The sequence below is a fragment of the Hyperolius riggenbachi genome, chromosome 5, assembly GCF_040937935.1.
Source record: "Hyperolius riggenbachi isolate aHypRig1 chromosome 5, aHypRig1.pri, whole genome shotgun sequence".
Classification (NCBI taxonomy): Eukaryota; Metazoa; Chordata; class Amphibia; order Anura; family Hyperoliidae; genus Hyperolius; species Hyperolius riggenbachi.
In genome coordinates, this window is record NC_090650.1 from 274,178,898 (window position 1) to 274,204,561 (window position 25,664).

Below are 25,664 nucleotides of genomic sequence, written 5' to 3' on the forward strand. Positions count from 1 at the left end.
AAGTCTGGGCCCAAACGACCGCAATACGCCCATCGGCGGGGGCGGCTGCGGGAGTGGCTATGCGGCGATCGCGTCATTCGTGACGCGATCAGCCGCCGGGGACTGGCTCCGCCCCCCGTTCGCCGTAACCCGCCGGCCGTTCGGAAGCGCCGGCGGGTTACTGGCATCCGGATCGCCGCTGCAACAGTGTATAATAGGCTTTGTAATGTATACAAAGCCTATTATACTGGCTGCCTCCTGCCCTGGTGGTCCCAGTGTCCGAGGGACCACCAGGGCAGGCTGCAGCCACCCTAGTCTGCACCAAACACACTGATTTCCCCCCCCCCTGCCCCCTGATCGCCCACAGCACCCCTCAGACCCCCCCCTGCCCACCCCCCAGACCACTGTTTGCACCCAGTCACCCTCCTAATCACCCATCAATCACTCCCTGTCACTATCTGTCAACGCTATTTTTTTTTTAAGTCCCTAATCTGCCCCCTACTCCCTCCTGATCACCCCCCCACCCCTCAGATTCTCCCCAGACCCCCCCCCCCCCCGTGTACTGTATGCATCTATCCCCCCTGATCACCTGTCAATCACCTGTCAATCACCTGTCAATCACCCGTCAATCACCCCCTGTCACTGCCACCCATCAATCAGCCCCTGATCTGCCCCTTGCGGGCAATCTGATCACCCCCCCACACCAATAGATCGCCCGCAGATCCGACATCAGATCACCTCCCAAATCCATTGTTTACATCTATTCTCTCCTCTAAACACCCACTAATTACCCATCAATCACCCCCTATCACCACCTGTCACTGTTACCCATCAGATTAGACCCTAATCTGCCCCTTGCGGGCACCCAATCACCTGCCCACACGCTCAGATTGCCCTCAGACCCCCCCCTTATCAATTCGCCCGTGCAATATTTACATCTGTTCTCCCCTGTAATAACCCACTGATTACCTGTCAATCACCCATCAATCACCCCCTGTCACTGCCACCCATCAATCACCCCCTGTCACTGCCACCCATCAATCAGCCCCTAACCTGCCCCTTGCGGGCAATCTGATCACCCACCCACACCAATAGATCGCCCGCAGATCCGACATCAGATCACCTCCCAAATCCATTGTTTACATCTATTCTCTCCTCTAAACACCCACTAATTACCCATCAATCACCCCCTATCACCACCTGTCACTGTTACCCATCAGATTAGACCCTAATCTGCCCCTTGCGGGCACCCAATCACCTGCCCACACGCTCAGATTGCCCTCAGACCCCCCCCCTTATCAATTCGCCCGTGCAATATTTACATCTGTTCTCCCCTGTAATAACCCACTGATTACCTGTCAATCACCCATCAATCACCCCCTGTCACTGCCACCCATCAATCACCCCCTGTCACTGCCACCCATCAATCAGCCCCTAACCTGCCCCTTGCGGGCAATCTGATCACCCACCCACACCAATAGATCGCCCGCAGATCCGACATCAGATCACCTCCCAAATCCATTGTTTACATCTATTCTCTCCTCTAAACACCCACTAATTACCCATCAATCACCCCCTATCACCACCTGTCACTGTTACCCATCAGATTAGACCCTAATCTGCCCCTTGCGGGCACCCAATCACCTGCCCACACGCTCAGATTGCCCTCAGACCCCCCCCTTATCAATTCGCCCGTGCAATATTTACATCTGTTCTCCCCTGTAATAACCCACTGATTACCTGTCAATCACCCATCAATCACCCCCTGTCACTGCCACCCATCAATCACCCCCTGTCACTGCCACCCATCAATCAGCCCCTAACCTGCCCCTTGCGGGCAATCTGATCACCCACCCACACCAATAGATCGCCCGCAGATCCGACATCAGATCACCTCCCAAATCCATTGTTTACATCTATTCTCTCCTCTAAACACCCACTAATTACCCATCAATCACCCCCTATCACCACCTGTCACTGTTACCCATCAGATTAGACCCTAATCTGCCCCTTGCGGGCACCCAATCACCCGCCCACACCTCAGAACGCCCTCAGACCCCAGCCCTGATCACCTCGCCAGTGCATTGCTTGCATCTATTTCCCCCCTCTAATCACACCTTGAGACACCCATCAATCACCTCCTGTCACCCCCTAGCACACCTACCCATCAGATCAGGCCCTAATTTGCCCCGTGTGGGCTCCTGATCACTCGGCCAAACCCTCAGATCCCCCTCAGACCCCCTTCCGATCACCTCCCCAGTGCATTGATTGCATCTATTTTCCCCTCTAACCGCCCCCTGAGACACCCATCAATCACCTCCTGTCACCCCCCTAGCACTCCTATCCATCAGATCAGGCCCAATACATCCTGTCATCTAAGAGGCCACCCTGCTTATGACCGATTCCACAAAATTTGCCCCCTCATAGACCACCTGTCATCAAAATTTGCAGATGCTTATACCCCTGAACAGTCATTTTGAGAAATTTGGTTTCCAGACTACTCACAGTTTTGGGCCCGTAAAATGCCAGGGCAGTATAGGAACCCCACAAGTGACCCCATTTTAGAAAGAAGACACCCCAAGGTATTCTGTTAGGTGTATGATGAGTTCATAGAATATTTTATTTTTTGTCAAAAGTTAGCGGAAATTGGATTGTTATTGTTTTTTTCACAAAGTGTCATTTTTCACTAACTTGTGAGAAAAAATAAAATCTTCTATGAACTCACCATACCCCTAACGGAATACCTTGGGGTGTCTTCTTTCTAAAATGGGGTCACTTGTGGGGTTCCTATACTGCCCTGGCATTTTAGGGGCCCTAAACCGTGAGGAGTAGTCTAGAAAACAAATGCCTCAAAATGACCTGTGAATAGGACGTTGGGCCCCTTAGCGCACCTAGGCTGCAAAAAAGTGTCACACATGTGGTATCGCCATACTCAGGAGAAGTAGTATAATGTGTTTTGTGGTGTATTTTTACACATACCCATGCTGGGTGGGAGAAATCTCTCTGTAAATGGACAATTGTGTGTAAAAAAAATCAAAAATGTGTCATTTACAGAGATATTTCTCCCACCCAGCATGGTTATATGTAAAAATACACCACAAAACACATACTACTTCTTCTGAGTACGGCGATACCACATGTGTGACACTTTTTTGCAGCCTAACTGTGCTAAGGGGCCCAAAGTCCAATGAGTACCTTTAGGATTTCACAGGTCATTTTGAGACATTTGGGTTCAAGACTACTCCTCACGGTTTAGGGCCCCTAAAATGCCAGGGCAGTATAGGAACCCCACAAGTGACCCCATTTTAGAAAGAAGACACCCCAAGGTATTCTTTTAGGTGTATGATGAGTTCATAGAAGATTTTATTTTTTGTCACAAGTTAGCGGAAATTGATATGTATTGTTTTTTTTTTCACAAAGTGTCATTTTCCGCTAACTTGTGACAAAAAAAAAATCTTCTATGAACTCACCATACTCCTAACAGAATACCTTGGGGTGTCTTCTTTCTAAAATGGGGTCACTTGTGGGGTTCCTATACTGCCCTGGCATTTTAGGGGCCCTAAACCGTGAGGAGTAGTCTAGAATCCAAATGCCTCAAAATGACCTGTGAATAGGACGTTAGGCCCCTTAGCGCACCTAGGTTGCAAAAAAGTGTCACACATGTGGTATCGCCGTACTCAGAAGAAGTAGTATAATGTGTTTTGGGGTGTATTTTTATACATACCCATGCTGGGTGGGAGAAATCTCTCTGTAAATGGACAATTGTGTGTAAAAAAAATCAAATAATTGTCATTTACAGAGATATTTCTCCCACCCAGCATGGGTATGTGTAAAAATACACCCCAAAACACATTATACTACTTCTCCTGAGTACGGCGGTACCACATGTGTGGCACTTTTTTGCACCCTAAGTGCGCTAAGGGGCCCAAAGTCCAATGAGTACCTTTAGGATTTCACAGGTCATTTTGCCACATTTGGTTTCAAGACTACTCCTCACGGTTTAGGGCCCCTAAAATGCCAGGGCAGTATAGGAACCCCACAAATGACTCCATTTTAGAAAGAAGACACCCCAAGGTATTCCGTTAGGAGAATGGCGAGTTCATAGAAGATTTTATTTTTTGTCACAAGTTAGCGGAAAATGACACTTTGTGAAAAAAAACAATTACAATCAATTTCCGCTAACTTGTGACAAAAAAAAAAAATCTTCTATGAACTCACCATACATCTAACGGAATACCTTGGGGTGTCTTCTTTCTAAAATGGGGTAATTTGTGGGGTTCCTATACTGTCCTGGCATTTTAGGGGCCCTAAACCGTGAGGAGTAGTCTTGAAACGAAATTTCTCAAAATGACCTGTGAAATCCTAAAGGTACTCATTGGACTTTGGGCCCCTTAGCGCAGTTAGGGTGCAAAAAAGTGCCACACATGTGGTATCGCCGTACTCAGGAGAAGTAGTATAATGTGTTTTGGGGTGTATTTTTCCACATACCCATGCTGAGTGGGAGAAATATCTCTATAAATAGACAATTGTGTGTAAAAAAAATAAAAAAATTGTCATTTACGGAGATATTTCTCCCACCCAGCATGTGTATGTGTAAAAATACACCCCAAAACACATTATACTACTTTTCCTGAGTACGGCAATACCACATGTGTGGCACTTTTTTGCGGCCTAACTGCGCTAAGGGGCCCAAAGTCCAATGAGCATCTTTAGGCTTTACAGGGGTGCTTACAATTAGGCAACCCCCAAATGCCAGGACAGTAAACACACCCCACAAATGACCCCATTCTGGAAAGTAGACACTTCAAGGTATTCAGAGAGGAGCATAGTGAGTCCGTGGCAGATTTCATTTTTTTTTGTCGCAAGTTAGAAGAAATGGAAACTTTTTTTTTTTTTTTTTTTTGTCACAAACTGTCATTTTCCGCTAACTTGTGACAAAAAATAAAATCTTCTATGAACTCACCATGCCTCTCACTGAATACTTTGGGATGTCTTCTTTCCAAAATGGGGTCATTTGGGGGGTATTTGTACTATCCTGGAATTTTAGCCCCTCATGAAACATGACAGGTGCGCAGAAAAGTCAGAGATGCTTGAAAATGGGAAAATTCACTTTTGGCACCATAGTTTGTAAACGCTATAACTTTTACCCAATCCAATAAAAATACACTGAATGTTTTTTTTTTTATCAAAGACATGTAGCAGAATAACTTTCGCGCTCAAATGTATAGGAAATTTTACTTTATTTGAAAAATGTCAGCACAGAAAGTTAAAAAAGTCATTTTTTTGACAAAATTCATGTCTTTTTTGATGAATATAATAAAAAGTAAAACTCGCAGCAGCAATCAAATAGCATCAAAAGAAAGCTGTATTAGTGACAAGAAAAGGAGGTAAAATTCATTTAGGTGGTAGGTTTTATGACCGAGCAATAAACCGTGAAAGCTGCAGTGGTCTGAATGGAGAAAAAGGCTCTGGTCCTTAAGGGGCGAAAAGACTGTGGTCCCGAAGTGGTTAAATACACATACCCTTTTTGTCATCATCATCTTCCTCATCTTCGTCGTCCTCATTTTCCCCATCTTCACTACCATTTGCAGCATCGTCTACATCTTTCTCCTCTGTGGTTTGTTCAAGAGCCTCTTCCTCCTCCTCTTTATTCAGAGGATCTGATGCATCAGACATTTTTTTTTCCTGAATGAAATACAACTCACAATTATAATGCTTGAAATCACAGTGTCACACATGGCATATCAATTACAACTAAAGCTGTGTACACAAGCTAGATAAACCTGACCAGGGCAGTTAAGGACTTTCCCAGCCAAAAATCTAGCATGTGTACAAAAGCTTCCACCTTCCCCATATGTTGCCAAAAATCTGGGGCTGAACATGGGAGACATAGCAAGCTGAGCAGTAGTGTGAAATTCACATATTTTAAAGAAGGGCTTTGTCCCACTCCGTTGATTGCAGCAGCAACTTCATTTTCTGTCACCAGAAATGCTTTTGAGTTTTGAACTGTTAACACGGTTTGAAGGAGTCTCATAGTAATCAAATCTAAAAAGGACCCAAATGTTACTGCTGGGACTGGAGACAAGAGCTGGAAGAAGAAGGATCGGGGTCCAGAGGCATCAGTTTTTTATCCCTGCGGGGTTTTTTGCGTGCTCTGCCCAGAGACAGGCATTAACCACCGTGACGGTAATCCCGAGCTAAGCTCAGGCTAGCCATCAGCAGCTCTAAGCAGAGTATTGCGCGCAGCGGGAGCTTTTACTCAACTCCAGGCGGATCCAGACGTCGGTAGCCATTCTCTTTCCTGTTCTCGGAACGAACAATCCCACATATTCTCTCTGTGTACAAAAATGTATTTTCTCTGCTGAGAGCGGAAGATAGCTTATCTCTAGTCGCCACCAAATGTAATAATTGCTGCTAAAGCGCTTTGTAGGTTTCTTTCCTCTGCCTCTTCCCTCTGCTGAAGACACATCAGATTGGCAACAGCTGAGTCACTTAAAGAGAATCTGTGATGAAATAACTAGGGGGTACTCACCTCGGAAAGCCTCCGGATCCTATTGAGGCTTCCGCCGTCCTCCTCAGTCCCACGGTGGCGGTGAAAATCCTCCAGGAGCAGCAGAGATGTAAATATTTACCTCCGTGGCTCCAGTGCAGTATCCGCTCTTCGTCGGACCACTCTACTGCGCAGCCGCAAGTCTCCAGCGCAGTAGAGTGGACCCAACAGAGATCGGCTATTTCCGCCTATCTCCGTCAGAAGAGCCGAAGCAGCGCCCCCGCTGGAGCCTGGAAAGGTATATATTGAACAGGCTGTTGGATTTGTCGCACCGGCTTTGAAGGGCTGCAGCGAGACCCCCATGGGACAGAGGATGGGGAAGCCTCATTAGGACCCTGAGGCTTTCCCCCTCCCGAGGTGATGTACCGCCCAGGGGACTTTTTCTTGTTACAGTGCCTCTTTAAGCAAAAAAAGGAGGCGAGTAATTACCACATTTGATCCTGACTAAAGATAAGGCTTTCTCCTACTTGCTGCAGTGCAAACAAATATTTGTAAGTAGAGAGAATGTGGGATTGATTAGGGTTGCTCTTACTGAGTAGCTACGTACTCGCTACTTGGAATGGAAATTTAAATTAGCCAGCGCCGCCCGCTGGAGAAGGGGGTTAACTTACCCATGCCGCCGCTGTTAGACGATGCACTCTACATCACTCCCATGCTTCCTCCCTCCGGGTTGAAGTACGAAGCATGGGAGGGACATGGAAGGAGACACTGAGCAGGTTGTCTAGCCACAGCGGCATAAGTAGTAAACCTCCCCTCTCCCGCAGGCAGTGCTGGCTAATGTAAAATTCATTTCTAAGTACAGGTAATTCCCGACTTACGAACGGCATGGATTCTGTGTCTCCATGGGAACAAGTCAAAACTTTTAAAGTTGTATGAGTAGGTACAGAGGGCAGGGGTGACACAGAGGGGGACACTGGACTGGAGGCACAGGGGACAAAGATGGCACAATGTTCCGGCTGAAGAACAGATTCTGGTTAAGAAGGAGCCTACAGTCCCTATCCCGTTCGTTAACTGGGGACTACCTGTAGCTAAGAGTACACAAGAGCAGCCCTTGGATTGATGTCAAATGTTCTTTTATGTAACAGAATAGTAGTTTTGGGAGTATACCACTTTAAAGAACACCTATCAGGAAAAAAAAAGTGCTCCTTGGAGGTACTTACCTAGGGAGGGGGAAGCTCTGGATCCTAATGAGGCTACCCCTGTCCTTTTCGGCCAGTCCGATCCTGTGGTGGGACACCTGGACGAAAACCAAAATATCCATTGCATGCAGGTGCAGTAGCGGCTTCCCGTTTGTGCTCCGGCTAAAATAGCTGATCCCAATCAGGTCCACTCTACTAAGCAGGTGCGTGGCATTTGCCCCAGCACAGTAGAGTGAACCCAATCAGGCTTGGCTATTTGCGCCGGAGTCTGAGCAGGAAGCTGCTAGTGTGCATGCCAACAAGAAAATCTTCAGGGGTCCCAGCGATGGATCCCCTCTAATGCAGAGGATGGGGGAAGCTTCTTTAGGATCCAGAGGCTTCCCCCTCATGAGGCAAATAACCCCTAGTGAAACTTTGATTCTCACTACAGGTTCACTTAAAAACAAAAATAATGAGAACATGCACAAACTGGAAAACCGCTGATGATTTCCCCTTGCTCAAAGCTGCACTTCAGTGGACTGAAACATTCACCTTGCTTTAAGTAATACATTACAACTGTAATATGATGTCCCAGTGATTGAGGATAGAACCAGCTCATGGAGGAGCTGGCACCGAAGACATAGCACTGAGTTTATTTACCTCTGTACATAACACACAAGAGTACAGGCAATCTCCTGCATGCCAAGAAATGGAGGATAACAAAAATAACAGTTATGTGTTTGGGGTCTAAAAAACTATGGAGCAATTATTGGGTATTTGGAACAGGCAAATGTGTACTGACTGAGTACTAATAAATACATTGCTTAACTTCCTTAGCGGTATACCCGACACTGTCGGGCATGCCGCTGCAGAGGTTTTGCTGGCGATCGGGACCCCCCAGAATTCATCTATTAAAATATGTCCTTTAGATACTAGCTAGCACTACGCTAGCTGGTATCGTCTGCCGGCACCCCCGATTGCCCGCTGGATACATACCACCTATTAAAAAAGAAGGAGAGAAGGAAAAAAAAAAAAAAAAAAAAAAAAAAAAAGGTACTCTGGGAAAGGTTTGTTAACTTAGGGTCACAGGACCTCAGCTAAGTAAAGTCTAAATAAATGACTGTAAATTTCCCATTAAAAAGTGGAAACTGAAGGGAATACGATTACCCGTATTTTTCAGACTAGAAGACGTTCTTGACCATAAGACGCAGCTAGGTTTAGCGGACAAAAACCAGGGGAAAAAAAATAAAAAATCAGGGCTGTGGAGTCGGTACAAAAATCCACTGACTCCGACTCCTCAGTTTAGGATTCCACCGACTCCTCGACTCAGACTCCTCTAATTTGCATATTGCAATCTTGTTGATTGAAAGTATGTAACATGAAATTTGTCTCTCAACCCTCCTGGCGGTCTAATTCATTTCGCCAGGAGGGAGCGCAGAGCCCAGGGCGACCTCCAGGTCGCTCTGTACTGCGCCTGCGCGAGCGACGCTGTCAATCACCGCCACGTGGGCCGGAGCGGACTGCGCAGGTTTATCAACTGTGTGCAGGGATGACATGACAGGTGCCTGATTGGCACTGTGACATTACAATGAGCAGCAATAAGAGGTGGCCAGCATGGGTCATATCATGCAGTGCCAATATAAGACATCCCCTGAAAATAAGCCCTAGCACACTTTTTGGAGCAAAAATGAATATAAGACAGTGTATTATTTTCAGGGAAACACGGTAAGACCCCAAAGCTCACAAAATTGGTCATTGAGTGACTGTCAAGGTTACAAAAAAGTGGGCGGAGCCAAAACATTTTTTTTTTTTTTTTTTTTTTTACTGGGAAATTATAAACGGCAGCCATTCTTACACTGTTAATGGCAGGGTTATCAAACGTTGCCCAGATGATCACTGGGTGACTGATTAATATTAAGGGAAGTGGATGGATCCTATAATAGCCAATCAAAATTCGTTTGTTGATTTTCAAGGGGAATTTTTAAATTGCTGCCATTTTTACACTGTTAATAACAGATGTCTCAAACCTGCTACAGTTAGTAATTAGATCAAAATTCTGGAGAGGGGTGGAGCCACAAACAGCCTCTCTCATTTGCTTGATTTCTACGGGAATATACAAATTGATGCCAAGGACCCCAAAGTTTACAAACATGGTCATTGAGTGTTTGAGCGTTAGGAAAAGTGAATGGAGCCATCACCAGCCAAATACATAGCAGCCAGGCAACGCTGGGTCATCAGCTAGTGCTTTATAAATATAAAAGCTCCTCTTGGACATTTTAACTATTTCTGCCGCCCGGACGTGAAGCTCACTGCTCTGCTGCGGTTCAGCGCGCTCGATCGTGGGCGCGCACCCGTGGTGTCCCCCAGTAGCCCTGGGATCAGTGAACAGGAACATGGTTCCCGATCACCGATCCGTCTTCCTAGCAGAAAAACCGAAGCACTCTTGCAAGAGTCTTCAGTCTTTCTGCCCAGAAAAATTTCCGCATCCCCCTTGTGCTTCCGCTTAGCGAGAAGCAAAAGGAGGGGAAAAAAAAAATTCAAGGAGGCAATCCTGTGGCCAAATTGTAAAACTACATCTACATATTTTTTACATTACAATTTACACATATAATAACAAAAAATTAACTGTTTATTTCCAACACCAAAATATTACCCAAATAAAAATTTTAATGGAGAAAAAAAAAAAAAGACAAATAGTTACCTAAGGGTCTGAACTTTTTAGCCAAAAACTGAGAAATCATGAATTTCCATTTTTTTTTCTTATGAATCCTGTTAAAATGCATTTATAAAAAATTAAATGTACCACCCAAAGAAAGCCTAATTAGTGGCGGAAAAAAAGATATAGATCAATAAATTGTGATAAGTAGTGATAAAGTTATTAGCGAATGAATGGGAGGTGAAAATTGCTCTGATGCATAAGGTGAAAAATCCCTGCAGGCTGAAATGGTTAAGATTGTAGTTAGGTTTTCCCATGTACAGACAGTCTGGAAATTAATTACTACAAGTAAAATTCCCTGCAGAAATGAGAAGTCTCAAGACATCTGAATGTGGGAAACCGGTTCTCTCTTGGCTGCACCTGATGCTAGAGAACATATGGAAGCAATTTCTTAACAGAAGAAAAATAAAAAAAAAACGACAAAGAAAAACAGGCATTGCCCTATAATGTGACAAAAAAATAAAACAAACAGCAGATGCCAAATCCAAACATGAAACACCACTATGGATTTAGGTATAATAAGAGAAAGGTGGTTAAAGGAATACTGTAGGGGGGCAGTGGAAAATGAGTTGAACTTACCCAGGGCTTCTAATAGTCCCCCGCAGACATCCTGTGCCCGTGCAACCACTCACCGATGCTCTGGCTCCGCCTCCGGTTCACTTCTGGAATTTCAGACTTTAAAGTCTGAAAACCACTGCGCCTGCGTTGCCGTGTCCTCGTTCCCGCTGATGTCACCAGGAGCGTACCTGCGCAGGCCCAGTATGGCCTGTGCCTGCACAGTACACTCCTGGTGACATCAGCGGGGAACAAGGACATGGCGACGCAGGCAAAGTCGTTTTCAGACTTTGAAGTCTGAAATTCCAGAAGTGAGCCGGAGGCGGGGCCCGAGCATTGGTGAGTGGCTGCGCGAGCACAGGATGTCTGCAGGGGACCATTAGAAGCCCCTGGTAAGTTGAACTCATTTTCCCCAACCCCCTACAGTATTCCTTTAAGTCTCCCCTCAAATGAATGAAGTCCATGGTAGGCTAAATTGCCTTTTCCTGATACTGCTCGTTGTCCTCTCCGTTATTTAGGGTACCTGGAGTCAGAGGTTTCATGAACTGATGAGTTTGATGATTTTTGTACCAAATTCCACAGACCTGGTATGTATTAGACTAAGGAGTCTGAGCAATTTTGGGTACCATGAATCGGAGGTTTCATAAACTGAGGAGTCTGGCGAGTTTTCTACCAACTCCACAGCCCTGATTTTCACAATGGTGTTTTATTCTGCTGTGTCCAGACACTGCAAATGCATTTAAATTTCTGCAGAAAGAAACATTTTGGTGCTAGGGACCCAGCAAGAAACCTCAGAGAAAAGTTCTCCAATTACAGCATCCTCTGAGTCTACAGCAAAGCGTTGTGATTGGCCAAATAGTGTTGGTGTAGTTCTATCTGAAACTTAGCAGAGGGAGCTTTCCACCCAATCACAGTTGAATTTCCCTATGAGGTTTCCTCCTGGGTCCCCAAACCAGCACCAGGTTTTCAAATCAGTAAAATCTTTTTTTTTTTTTGCAAAGATTCAATTCTGACCACAGTATTTCCTGGGGGGGGGGGGGGGGGGGGGGGGGCAAAAAGATAATCCTAAATTTGATTATGGTATGTAACACTAGACAATGATCACACTGACACTCAAACACCATTCTGCAGAAATGAGGAATCCTAATGCTTTCAGACAACTCAAACGTTTTATTATTATGCATCCATACAGTTGATCATCTGGTGGTTTGGAAGAAAAGTTTTTAAGCTTGGGAGAACATCAGTATTCGAGGTTAGTGTATAGGTTTTATTGGCTAACCTTACCAATCTAGCTTTATGTGCATCTGCCCACAGCAAGCAGCACTGTCACATAGCTGGATCCACACCAAACAATTCATCAGCAGATTTACCTGCCAGATCGATTTCCAGCAAGTCCAATCAATTTGTTTGAGTGATTATCTGACCAATTTCCATAGAAACTTATGCTAGGTACACACCATACAATTTTCTGTTAGATTCTTCTGTTAGATTTACCTACAACATGGAAAAAAGCTATCTGGCAGGTAAATCTAAGACAAAATCTAACAGAAAATTGTATGGTGTGTACCTAGCATAACAGAAATCACTGAGAAAATCAATCGATTCTCAGATCGGACATGCTGGAAATAATCGATCTGGCAGGTACAACTGCCAAATAAATTGTATGGTGTGGATCCAACATTACACAATGGCAGAAGGCCAAAGTAGCAGATCGTCGATTCGATTAACTGGCAACAGGTCTCGAATACACAATGAATGAAGAGAGCACAGACTTGGCAATAGAATCCTTATCTTCTGCAGATCGCATACATGAGAGCGCCTGGCAGGCTGCGCTACACAGAGACACATGGCGCAGACACAGAGCACACGCGGACCATGCAGCACACAGCAGCGCTCTCACACACACAGCGCGGCACATTACACCGCACAGCCACAGGCAGAGCACTCACCGAGCTGGATCAACGGCCGAGATGGCGCAGCGGGAAAATGGGCGGAGCAGCTCTCACCACACTTGGCGGGAAGACACGAGCTGAAGATTACACACACCTACCAAACACTACGGCGCACCGATTAAAAAACACCACATAAAATACAAGCGGAGAAAAAGCAGCCCGTCCCCTGCCGCGCTGGTGTTTTATTTCTATGTACGTTTAAAATGGCGGTGTCTGTGCAAAGCGGGAAACCAGCGACCAACCACAAGAGCAGGAGGAGCTGTAGAGGGCAACAACAGGAGGGAGCGTCAGCGGAGGCTGTCGGACTCGGGAGAGGGCTGCAGCAGCACATACGTCACTTAGCGTCACTACACCGGCCCGGAACAGGAAGCTGAGTTTTTTTCCCCGCAGCGTGTACGCTAAGCTGAGGAGTATGGTGGCATTCTGCCTAGTTTTCTAATATCTAGCTGGGAAGCACAGAAATTGTAAAGGTGCCCATACATCTGGTGATGCACGGCAAATTCAAGAGACATATCTCTCTGATCAGCTGACCGCCCATACACCACAGGCTTATTGATGTCAGCATGACAGTTTTCAGGAAACTGCTTTGTGACGCTGCCCCGCCACAAACGTTTTATGTGCCTCTTGCATACGCGTACCCAATGGACCATGTCTAATCAATTTCACCTATTTTGGCCTGAAATCAGTCTGTTGGCATGTTTGCAGCAGCACCGATTGTTGGCCTTAAAGAGAACCAGAGATGAGCTAAAGAAAAGCTTTTATACATACCTGGGGCTTCCTCCAGCCCCATACGCACGGATCTCTCCCACGCCGCCATCCACCACTGCCCGCAACTACGAGAACCGGCTTCCCGCTCTGCCGTTATTCGGAGCCAGTCTAGCGTAGAAGTGCGGGTTTTTGCGTATCTCTCCAGCAGCCACTGGAGAGATACGTACAGGGTGCACTTCTGTGTAGTCTGGCTCCGATGACGTCTGCGGTAGCACCACCACCACAGATTGTGATAGGTTTCATGCTGAAATCGATTCACAATCTGTTAGCAGTAAAGGCAGCCATACGATCTCTCTCTGATCAGAGAGGGATCTATCTGTTGGTCGGTCTGATGGCAAATCGACCAGTGTCCCTTTAAAGCAAACCTTTGTCCTAGTCTGTCAGCAGTTTGTGATCCTCTTCATCTTTGCAGCCCTGCTCCCCTCCGCATACGAGCACAACCACACTGTGCAGGCTCCAGTAGAGTTCGCATGTGCACAGTAACCACTTGTGCACACAGAAAAAAAGCCACACATAAGCAGGTCCGTGTTGCTGCCCAGGTGCGGGCCATACCTGGCGCTTGTACAGTGTGGGATGGTAGTGCGGCCAAACAAAATTCAACATTAAAGAAGTCCTGTAATAAAAAACATACCCCTCTGGGGGATACTTACCTCAGGAGGGGGAAGCCTCTGGATCCTAATTAGGCTTCCCCCATCCTCCGGTGTCCCTCTGTTAAGTGCCCGAAACCCCCGAAGTGTGGCGATGTAAATATTATCTCTCCGGGATCCTGCGCAGACGTACTAGCAGCTTTTCATTCAGGTAAGGTGGAAATAGCCAAACGCGATTGTTCCGCTCTACTGCACAGACGCAAGTCCTTTTGCACCTGCGCAGTAGAGTGGATACGGTCAGGCTCGGCTATTTCTGCCTAGCCCGAAGGAAGAGCCGCTACTGCGCTGGATCCCAGAGAGAAAAATAAATCATTCCTTCTCAGGCTTGTTGGGGGTGGATTCATTGACTGCAGCTGCAGGGGACAGGGAAGCCTCATTAGGACCCTGAGGCTTCCACCTCCCAAGGTAAGTACCCCCCAGGCAGTGTTGTAGCAAAGGAGCTGTGGGCCCCGATGCAATCTTTACAATGGGGCCCCCCCCCAAGCACTCTATACATAACTATTGATAAGGCGCACCAAAACCTGCCAATGGCAACTACAGTGTCAGAGTTGCAAGAAGGGGTGGGGAACAGTTGCTTAATGATTACCACTATTTAAAGTATCTATTGAAGTGATTATTATGAGCACAGGACCAATATAGAGCTAATAATGTAGTTGAGGGAGGGCCCATCGGAGCCCCTCTGGCCCAAGGGCCCCATGCGGTCGCAACCTCTGCAACCCCTATTGCTACACCCCTGCGCCCAGGGGAGGTATTAGTTTTTGATACAGAAACAACCCTGCCGCGTCTGATTGACCTACATGTTCCGTCCAGTCCGATCTCTGTGCAGTGCAAAACTATGCTGTCATTAATCCCCTACCACCCCTTTTCTGCCTGCACACTGTCAGTGTCCTGCACTCACCTGGCTCTGGGGCGCTACAACGCCGCTCTATTGTCTCTCAGCTGCTTTCCCAATCCCAGCTTCTTCCCAGCAACGTGCAGCTTTCTGCCATGGTGGCTCTTCTCCACGTGTTTCAACTTTCTGTGTGAATCAGCTTCGGTATCTCTGACTGTGAGGGAGGCAGCGAGTTGCTCCCACCTAGCGGCAGCTGTTGGTATTGCCTCTGAATTGTATTTTTAGCTCTCCTGGGATAATCCAGAATACCCAGTCAGCTCATGGTGAGAACCACAAAAAAAAAATTGAAGGGTCTGAAGGAGCCAGAAAAGCCCTCTAACACACTATGCAATTTCCCGTCAGATAAATGGGTCAAATGGATTATTTCCGACAGGTCTGATGTGATCTCCAATCGTTTTTCTGAATGATTTTGTATAGAAGGGATTGGAAAAACGTTCGGAAAAACAGAATCAGATCTGACCTGTCAGAAATAATCTATTTAACCCGTCTGTCTGACGGGAAATTGCATGATGTGTGCAGGGGCGTCTCTAGCCATTTTGTCACTCCAGGCGAGAAATCCTGTGGCGCCCCCCCCCCCGTGATATTGCCCCCAGCCCCATACCCCTCGTGGTGGACCCCACCCCCAAGACCCCCGAAAATCATAATGCAGCAGCGTTTCACCAGAAAATACACTTATTGCGGCATGGGTTCAGAAAATAGTTGTAATGCAGCAGAGCGTTTCACCATAAAATACACACACACACACGGCCGAGTCTAGGCGGGTGCAAGGCACCCAGGCGCCTGCCTCTGAGAGGCGCTGCTCAGCCGCCGCTCTCCCCCTGTGCCCGAAGCTCCCTCCCTCTAGCCGCTGGCGCCGCCGCGTCAGACCTCGATCAGGCGGGCGGGCGCTAGGACCTAGCACTCCGCACTGATATGCGGAAGTGACATCACTTCCGCATATAGAGCTGGTGCGTCCGGCGCCCTCTTACTGGTCGCGTCGCCCGCTGATTGAGGTCTGAAGCTGCTGCAAGGTGAGGGGGGAGCGGCGGCAGCGGCTAGAGGAGAGAGGAGGGGAGGGGGGACGCTCCTGTCAGTAACTACCTAAACAGGGACCCTATACCCCCTGGCTACATAGACTGGGCACATATACCCCCTGGCTACATAGACTGGGCACATATACCCCCTGGCTACATAGACTGGGCACATATACCCCTGGCTACATAGACTGGGCACATATACCCCCTGGCTACATAGACTGGGCACATATACCCCCTGGCTACATAGACTGGGCACATATACCCCCTGGCTACATAGACTGGGCTCATATACCCCCTGGCTACATAGACTGGGCTCATATACCCCCTGGCTACATAGACTGGGCACATATACCCCCTGGCTACATAGACTGGGCACATATACCCCCTGGCTACATAGACTGGGCACATATACCCCCTGGCTACATAGACTGGGCCCATATACCCCCTGGCTACATAGACTGGGCCCATATACCCCCTGGCTACATAGACTGGGCCCATATACCCCCTGGCTACATAGACTGGGCACATATACCCCCCTGGCTACATAGACTGGGCACATATACCCCCTGGCTACATAGACTGGGCACATATACCCCCTGGCTACATAGACTGGGCACATATACCCCCTGGCTACATAGACTGGGCACATATACCCCCTGGCTACATAGACTGGGCACATATACCCCCTGGCTACATAGACTGGGCACATATACCCCCTGGCTACATAGACTGGGCACATATACCCCCTGGCTACATAGACTGGGCACATATACCCCCTGGCTACATATGCTGGGCACATATACCCCTGCCTTCATATGCTGGGCACATATACCCCTGCCTTCATATGCTGGGACCATATACCCTTGCCTACATATACTGGGCACATATATCCCTGGCTATATATTCTGGGGACACTGGCTGTTTGTCATTATGTGCATTTACTGGTGAAAATCTGTCTCTTATTATGTGCATTTGCTGGTGAAAAGCAGTCTCTTGTTATGTGCATTTGCTGGTGAAAAGCAGTCTCTTGTTATGTGCATTTGCTGGTGAAAAGCTGTCTCTTGTTATGTGCATTTACTGGTGAAAAGCGGTCTCTTGTTATGTGCATTTACTGGTGAAAAGCGGTCTCTTGTTATGTGCATTTACTGGTGAAAAGCGGTCTCTTGTTATGTGCATTTACTGGTGAAAAGCGGTCTCTTGTTATGTGCATTTACTGGTGAAAAGTGGTCTCTTGTTATGTGCATTTACTGGTGAAAAGTGGTCTCTTGTTATGTGCATTTACTGGTGAAAAGCGGTCTCTTGTTATGTGCATTTACATGGGGAAAAGCTGTCTCTTGTTATGTGCATTTACATGGGGAAAAGCTGTCTCTTGTTATGTGCATTTACATGGGGAAAAGCTGTCTCTTGTTATGTGCATTTAGTGGGGAAGTTTTGTCAGTAAAAATAATCTTTTGTCAGTAAATTTTTAGGTATTTGTCAGTAAAAAATAACGTGAAAGGTTGGCAACACTGGCAGGCTGCGTGGCGCAACGGGAAAGATACAGGCAGCCCACCTTGGGCTTGGCAGGGGGGAGGAGCCAACATCAGCGAGCGAGAGTAGGGTGGCTGCAGGCAGCCATAAGTACGCAGTGTGTGACTGCATCACACTCGCAGAGCCTCTCAGCCTGAGTCAGTCCAGAGACTAGTAGACTCGCAGGAAGCCAAAGCCAGCCAGGAGCAAGCCCATGGAAGAGGGGTAGGAATGGGGTATCGCATGCATGCGTAAAGAGGTGGAAGGTGTGGGTGTGATTAGGCAGAACATGAGTGTGGTTATGTGGTTGGGCGCGGTTAATTTAACCACTCCCATAGGCGCCAGAGAAAATCTTGCACCCAGGTGCCAGGCACCCCAGGCTCACCCCTGCACACACACTCTCTCTCTCTCTCTCTCTCTCTCTCTCTCTCTCTCTCTCTCTCTCTCTCTCTCTCTCTCTCTCTCGCGCGCCATTTTGTCACTCCAGGCAAGAAATCCTGTGCCCCCCGTGATATTGCCCCCAGCCCCATACCCCCCCCCATCCCTCGTGGTGGACCCCACCCCCAAGACCCCCGAAAATCATAATGCAGCAGCGTTTCAACAGAAAATACACTTATTGCGGCATGGGTTCAGAAAATAGTTGTAATGCAGCAGAGCGTTTCACCATAAAATACACACACACACTACACTACACACTATACACACACTATACACTATACACACACTATACACTATATACACACACACACACTATATACACTATACACACACGCACACAGTGCACACAGTACACACACACACATGCACACAGTACACACACACACACACACACACACACACACACACACACACACACACACACACACACACACACACACACACTATAGACATGCACACTATACACACACAGTACACACACACACACACACACACACACACACACACACACACACACTATAGACATGCACACTATACACACACAGTACACACACACACACTATAGACACACACAGTACACACACACACACACTATAGACATGCACACTACACACACACAGTACACACACACACACGCGCAGAGCACACTATACACAGCACACAGTAGACACACACACACACACACACACACACACACACACACACACACACACACACACACACACACACACACACACACACACACACACACACACACACACACACACACACACACACACACACACACACACACACACACACACACACACACACACACACTATGCTGCTAACAGGGGAGGACTGGGACCTTCTGGCCTGGGGGGAAACACAGACTAGAGGCCCTTTATCATGGCAGCCTCTGCCCAAATTATGTCACACATTCACCCCACGCCGTATATGCCAGTAATCACGTGGAGTGCCAATGCGGAAATACAGCAAGGACACTCTGTGAACAGTGTGACAGGTAAAGTACAGGCATCAGGGGGAACAATACATTTTGAGGGACAACGGCCGGAGTTTCCGTCTTGTCTATAATTCGTGGTTAGCGCACGCCATGATTATCGCACCTGACAACCACATTGGCCCAAGATTTCCCAACATCTGAAGCTCAACACACACCATACAATCTTGGTTGTACAGATTTACCAAATCTATGTAGTAAAAGGGCCACCAGATTGAAAATACCTTGAATGATTGATTGGATAAGCTCTTATACTACATGAAAGTGGTAAGATTGAACAACCAAGATTGTATGGTGTGTGTTGAGCCTAAGACTGATTCAACCAATTTCCACCCAAAATTTTTTATCTGATTTGCCAATGTCAAAACGGTTGGTCGATCGGCTGTCAAGTCAACAGAAGTATGGCCACTGTAATTCCCTCAGGGCCAATCCCCCCACGCCCCCCCCCCCCACATACACCTACCTATGTCCCCCCCTTCACCACCATCTCTACTAATCCCGGTTTTCACTACCTTATAGTGTGTCTGATCCCTTATGCAGAGAAATAATGAGGAGAGAAAAGCTGAAAGAGAGGGAAGAAGATATTTGCCTCACCAGGATTGCACTTTTATTTAGCTTTCCTGTATGACAAGAAGACACAGACACCCAGCACTAGGGAAAGAGGGAAACAAAGGTGAATGAAGGAGGCTGGTGCACACCAAGAGTGCTTCATAGCGCTTTTCAAATTACAGCGATTTGAAAAGCGCTGGTCTAATGTTACCCTATGAGGGTGCTCCCACAGCAGTGTTGTGATTTTTTTTTAAATCGCAAAAATGCTGCAGGTAGCATTTATTGGAGCGATTCTTTCAAAAATCGCTTCACAAAGTCGCATTCGCGAATTGCTAGCGATTGCTATTGCGATTTTGTCGTGCACTAGCCCAGAGATAGGAGGAGTGGAGTGAGACTGAGAATAGGATGAGATGAAGCAGAGAGCTCATCTGTATTGCAGTCCCACATTACACAGAGGCTAGTTGCTGGTAATAGGGCTGCTGTCCCTGCCAGTCTCTCACACAAGTCAGAACGCAGCCCTCCTGGAGTCAAGGGACTGTCAAAACTTTTCAACCTGCTTAACACCTTATCTGCACATGCAGTCATTTTAACAATGGGGAGAGACCAGACAGATTTTTTCCCACGGACCCTCCTCTGCATCATGCTGTGTATATTTACCAGCTTGCCTGCCCTCTAATTGCACTTTTATCAGCTAGCCTAGTGTTTCACATTGCCTTACAACAACAAACCTGAATACAGCAGACACAGGACCAACCCTAAATCACTGAATAAAAGGCAGCCTGGGGGGCAGTCCATGCCTGGCTGCTACACAGTCTCTACATCCACGCAGTTACCAGTAGCAGAGAGGGACTGAATGAATCTCAGGACTCAGGAGCTGATGCTGTACTCTGATCCCTGACTAGGATGAGTGCCTTCTCTCACTGACTCATTCATTACTGTGGTTCTTTGAATGATTGAGCTGAAGGAAATGAATGAATCAGTTATCAGTCGAGTCAGGCTGCTGTTAGCTGCTGCTGTGTAAACTAATACCTGAGTGAGCTGAGGCATTTCTTCTCTCACTACTCAGTGCAGCAGCGCCCTTCCCTCCTCCTGCTGCTCTAGGCAAGAATTTATACCTGCCTGATGGCTCAGACGCCTCTGGATGTGTGCCAGACATTAGACAGGGGTCACACTTGAGGGAAGCACAGGAGATTTCACACGATGTAAAATTGCACTGTATTACGCAAATGGGTTCCTAGCATTTACCTATGTTTAAACACAGGTAATTATTACCGTTTTCAAAGAGGCAGGGGAAACAGAGGTCAAATTGCCAACCTTCGATGGATTACAAAGTAAGCGAGGGAGTTACAGAAAATTGTCTACTGTGGATCACAACAAAAATATGGTAAGTTCTTAAAGTGTATCTGACGTGAAACAACAACAACAAAAATCATACATACCTGGAGCTTCCTCAAGCCCCCTTCGGCCTGATCCCTCTCTTCAGATATACAGATGATACAACTTCTCTTGATGAGGGCGAAAGAGGAAAGTTCAAAAGCTGACCCAAGGCTCAATATTAAAGTGAACCTAAATCGGAAAAAAACAAACAAATGAGTTTAACTTACACGGGGCTTCTACCAGCCCCCTGCAGCTTCCCTGTGCCTGCGCCATCGCTGAACGATCCTCCAGTCCCTTGCAGTGCTCCTCTTTCATTTGTATGCGTGGCCCCAGTCCGTGCGCCTTCTGATTACGCTCCCAAGGATGGGCTCTGCACATATGTAGTATGGGGAAATATCTACTGCGCATGTGCAGAACTATCCCGGCAATGGTAGCGTGATCGAGGACCCGTGTGGGCGCACATCCTCAGTGGCCATCAGGTCAGCTGGCCGAAAGAGGGGTGCTGCGGGGGACAGGTTGATCGCTCAGTCATGGCGCGGGAACAAGGTGGCTGCAGGGGGCTGGTAGAAGTCCCAGGTAAGTTAACCTTGCTAGGTCGCCATCTTCTTGACATGCGCGAGCACGCTCACGTGGCCTGGAGCGTAGGCAAAGTAGATCTGCACCTGCACAGAACGCTCCGGGCCTCGTTAGCGCGAGCAGCATGCAGGCGCATCTGCAACAAAGGGGGCACTGGAGCTGTGGTGAGGGACATGTCGGTTGCCAGGGACTGGAGGAACCCCCCGGGTAAGTAGATCTTTTTTTTTTTTTCTCCTTGCATCTGTTCTTTAAGTAGTTGGAGGAGCTGCTTTAGGCCTTATACACCCAGCCATAAAGTGAGAGGAATCACTAAAACGTGTAAAAAACCCCCACTTGACTGAGCTAGTTATATGTAATTAATAATAATAATTAATACTGTGTCAAATTGGCCGCAAATTGTCTGTTGTGTGTACAGCAGGGCAATCTTGTTTTATGTTTATGTAATCCTCCAAAAAGTGGCTATGCACCTAATATATTCACAGTATATGACCACTGCAGCTTCATGTACTGTATATGTGTGCATGTTTGAAGGCTCCATTATATACTGTATGTATGCATGTGTCATATTATCTGATTGCATAATTTGAAGATGAAGCAACATTTACTGAGATGTTAGTGGTGTAACTGCTAGGGGAGCTGCATGGGGGCCTGCCTCTAACCCCCCCCCCATGGGCCCTTCCCAGCGGCTTCTGCCTGACACCCCCCCCCCCCCCCCCAATGCATAACAGAGAAGTTATTTACCTGCTCACTCTTCTTTTTATTCCTAACAGTTCTGCCCCTCCTCATGGGGGTTTGGCCTGGGATGGTATTCAGTACTGGTCCCTACTTATTCAGGATGAGCTTCTTCCCTGGCCACCAGGCACACTTAGACTAATGACAATTGTCTGCTGGTGACAATGGTACCTCAGTACCCTTTGCTGGCCCCTCCTCCAAGCTGAAGAGGCCCTCTTGCCATTGTTACATCTGTTGCTGGGCAATGGGTGCCCCCTGGCCTGCCTATTACTCCTTGGTGAGCAGACACGGTTGTGATGACCCATGTGCAACTGTGGTTGTGGATCCTGGTGTAATGCTGTCTTTGGTTTCATCCAAAACTGTTCTATGTTATTGTGGCCAAATAGCTCTATCTTTGCTATGTCTTTACAGGTTGCTCTGGAAATCCGTTTTTCTAAACATTTGGTTATGTCCTGATGTTCTTTTTGGACAGCAAAAAATCCCATGTAAAAAATAACTTCTTTCTGATGGTGGCTACTGGCTAATTATAATCCATGCCAAGAGATGACATTTTGGGGCTCCTAAAGGGCTTGCTTTCTGCTCTTAGGCACAACTTGCTGGAATGACCTGTCCTGGGTAAGTTTGCACTTGCTTGAAATCTTCTCCACCCATAACTGTTGTTGCAGATAGTGGAATGATTTATGTACAATTTATTTGTAAATGCGTTTATTTATTTACAACTGTTTGGCAATCTTTTTAAATTCCTTTCCAGGTTCAGAGACTTTTATAACCTTCTTTCTGAAGGCCGGAGACTTTTTTTTAATTTTTTTTTTTTTGGTTTAGACACCATGATGCCACATGCTTCAACAACAAGGAGCAAGACGAACTAAATACCTGACAGATTCCTCCAAGATTGCCACTGACAATGTTGTAATCAACTTTACCTTATTCTAATATTAGGTATTTGAGTTAACGATAAATGTAGTGTACTTAATTTTCCCACATACCAAGTTTGCATTTATGTTTATTTAAATTACACTACAATGGACTTCAAAAGTAAATGGTGCATGATATTGGTTATATCATCTTTCTTTGCATGTTAGAAGCATTGAGATGAAGATTGATTCATATCTAATAAAAACGTCTATGTCCACCTGCATTCGTGTGTGCCAGATCTGCACTGTATAGGGCCACAGAGCGGGCAGGTGTGTGCATCCGTGTGAGCCAAATCTGTACTGCGCAGGTGCAGGGCCATGGGCGTTAAGGCGTGTGGCCAGGAGCGAGAGGGTATGGCTGGGTTCGCAGCCACAAGGCACTGTGCAACCCAGCTCACATTATTAAACAGTCCTGATGACTAATATATGTTGGGGAAAAAAAAAAGTCCTATGTGATGTATTCACTTATTTTTATGACTGATAATGGACAGGACTAATTATTGCTTATGGGTCAAGCCAGGGATAACAGTGTATTAAGATCTGCATGGGAATGGTTATACAAGTGTAATCTGGGAATACATTTTCATTTGACTGCTACTTCTATGGACAATTTCATGTACAGTACATGAAAAGAGTATTTTCCGTTTTGAACGAGGACAGTGTAAGGGTCAGTGGAGGTACACTTATAACTTGTCTTGGCCTCTACTTTATGTTTTTTTATTTTTGTTTTTTTGTGTTTTCCCCCTAAAAGGGAGCAGTTAGCACTGATGGCAAGAATAACAAAAATAATAAAACAAAAATAGTTGTATTATTATCTCTACAAAAAGTAGCAGTATTGTGCATTAATTTTTGACAATTTCTCATTGTTGCACTAAGGACACTGAAAATTCACATTAAAGTGAACCTCCAGACTAAAACTCGACTCAGCAGCACTGAAAAGGATTGGTGTTTCTTTAACAGTTTCACAGCAGCATCAGAACTTTGTTTCTCTTATCCAAGCCTCATTTGTAGCTGCACAGAAGAAAACTGCCCGGGCTTTTTTCCCCTGATGCTGTGCAAAGCATGATGGGATTTCTGATGTTGTTGCTCTCGTTATGCTGTTTTGGTGCAAATTTTTTTTTTTTTTTAACATTTTGAATTTGACATTTGAAACCTAGCGTGTGCAGCTCGGAGGGGTTATCAGGACACAGGACAGTTGGAACTGTGTCTCCTGCTCCTTGTCACCTCCTTTCAACCAAAAAGATGGCTGCCCCATGACAAAGATGGCAGCCCCCATGAACCACAAACATTTGCCTGTTCTTTTAAAACAGGGTGGGTAAGAGATTATATTACCTATCTTTTCTAATTAACATAACTAATGTAACTTAATGACAGTATGTTTGTTTAGGCTCCCCTTTAATCACATTTAGTATCCTGAGACTGAACTTACTCGAAACTTTCCACCAGGAGGCAGCAAATTCCAAAACACTGATATTAGGAACAAAAAAAATGTTAGGATTTAATGTGACCATATTATGAGAAGGCTATAGAGGCTGCTATATTCATTTTCTTTTTGATCAATTTAAATACTTACCTTGGGATCCTCCAGAGGCTTCCCCAGCCGTCCTCCATCAGGCTGATCCAGTGTTGGGACCCCCTGAAGTGGGACTGCCTCACTGTGCCTCCGCACTAGTGTGGACCTGCTTGGGCAGAAAAAACTGCACCCGATCAGGTCTATGCTACTGCACCCGATCAGGTCTATGCTACTGCACAGGCACAGACCACTTGCACATGCGCAATAGCATAGACCTGATCGTGCTTGGCTTTTTCTGCCATAGCCCGAGCATGTTCTTGTTTCAATTGACGAGCAACAAACGCTTGTCAATGGTTTTCAGCTGGACCAAGCAAACAGACGGCAAGGAAGAGCCAGATGAGAGAAGCCTCTGGATTATCCATAGGCTTTCCTCTACCTAGGTAAGTACCCAAATTGGGCCCTTTTTTTCCTAAGGGTTTCCTTTAAACAATTGTCAGTTGCCTTGCTGAACTGATGATCTTGTCTGAACGACACATCTGAAACAAACATGTGGGTAGTGTAGTCACACTTGTCTGCTCATTCTCCTTTGACCATGAAGCATGTAGTCCCCACATCCACTGCTCTCTGTATGTTTTACACACCCTAGAGATTTGTTGTATGTGAAAATTCAAGTAGATTAGCAGTTTCTGAAAAACTCAGAGCAGTATTTGTGGCACCAATAGTCATGCCACGTAAATCCCCTTTCTTCCCCCTTTCTAATGTTCTGTTTGAACTTTAGTAAGGCCACTGTAAGGAAACGCGGAAAGGCCGCCGTCTCTCGAGGTGAGGCGGCTGTTTCCGCGTCCAGCATGGCGTCACAACGC

The 25,664-nt window shown here is 46.5% G+C and overlaps 1 protein-coding gene, 1 long non-coding RNA gene and 1 other non-coding gene across 5 annotated transcripts in view; 1 reads left to right on the forward strand and 2 right to left on the reverse strand.

Annotated features, from left to right (window-relative positions):
• Positions 1–15,318, reverse strand: part of DEK (DEK proto-oncogene) — a 57,686-nt gene extending 42,368 nt beyond the window's left edge. Inside the window, exons 1-2 of one of the 2 annotated variants that reach the window (XM_068236960.1) lie at positions 15,184–15,318; positions 5,502–5,664 (exon numbers count right to left, since the gene is read on the reverse strand). In XM_068236960.1, the coding sequence (XP_068093061.1) occupies positions 5,502–5,655 (154 nt within the window). In that variant the 5' untranslated portion in view covers positions 5,656–5,664; positions 15,184–15,318. Of the gene's footprint in view, positions 1–5,501; positions 5,665–12,867; positions 13,177–15,183 lie in introns of those variants that run through there. The other variant, XM_068236961.1, reaches the window with a different exon arrangement.
• LOC137520069 (small nucleolar RNA SNORA57) lies at positions 8,232–8,363 on the reverse strand. The gene has a single exon (XR_011021415.1). It is a non-coding gene; the product is annotated as a small nucleolar RNA SNORA57 (small nucleolar RNA).
• On the forward strand, positions 12,824–23,414 carry LOC137518739 (uncharacterized). 2 transcript variants are annotated; one of them, XR_011020883.1, is made up of 3 exons: positions 12,824–13,263; positions 22,786–22,989; positions 23,197–23,414. It is a non-coding gene; the product is annotated as an uncharacterized lncRNA (long non-coding RNA). The 2 variants fall into 2 exon arrangements; XR_011020884.1 differs by lacking the exon at positions 12,824–13,263 and adding an exon at positions 20,832–21,073.
• The last annotated feature ends 2,250 nt before the right edge of the window (positions 23,415–25,664 follow it).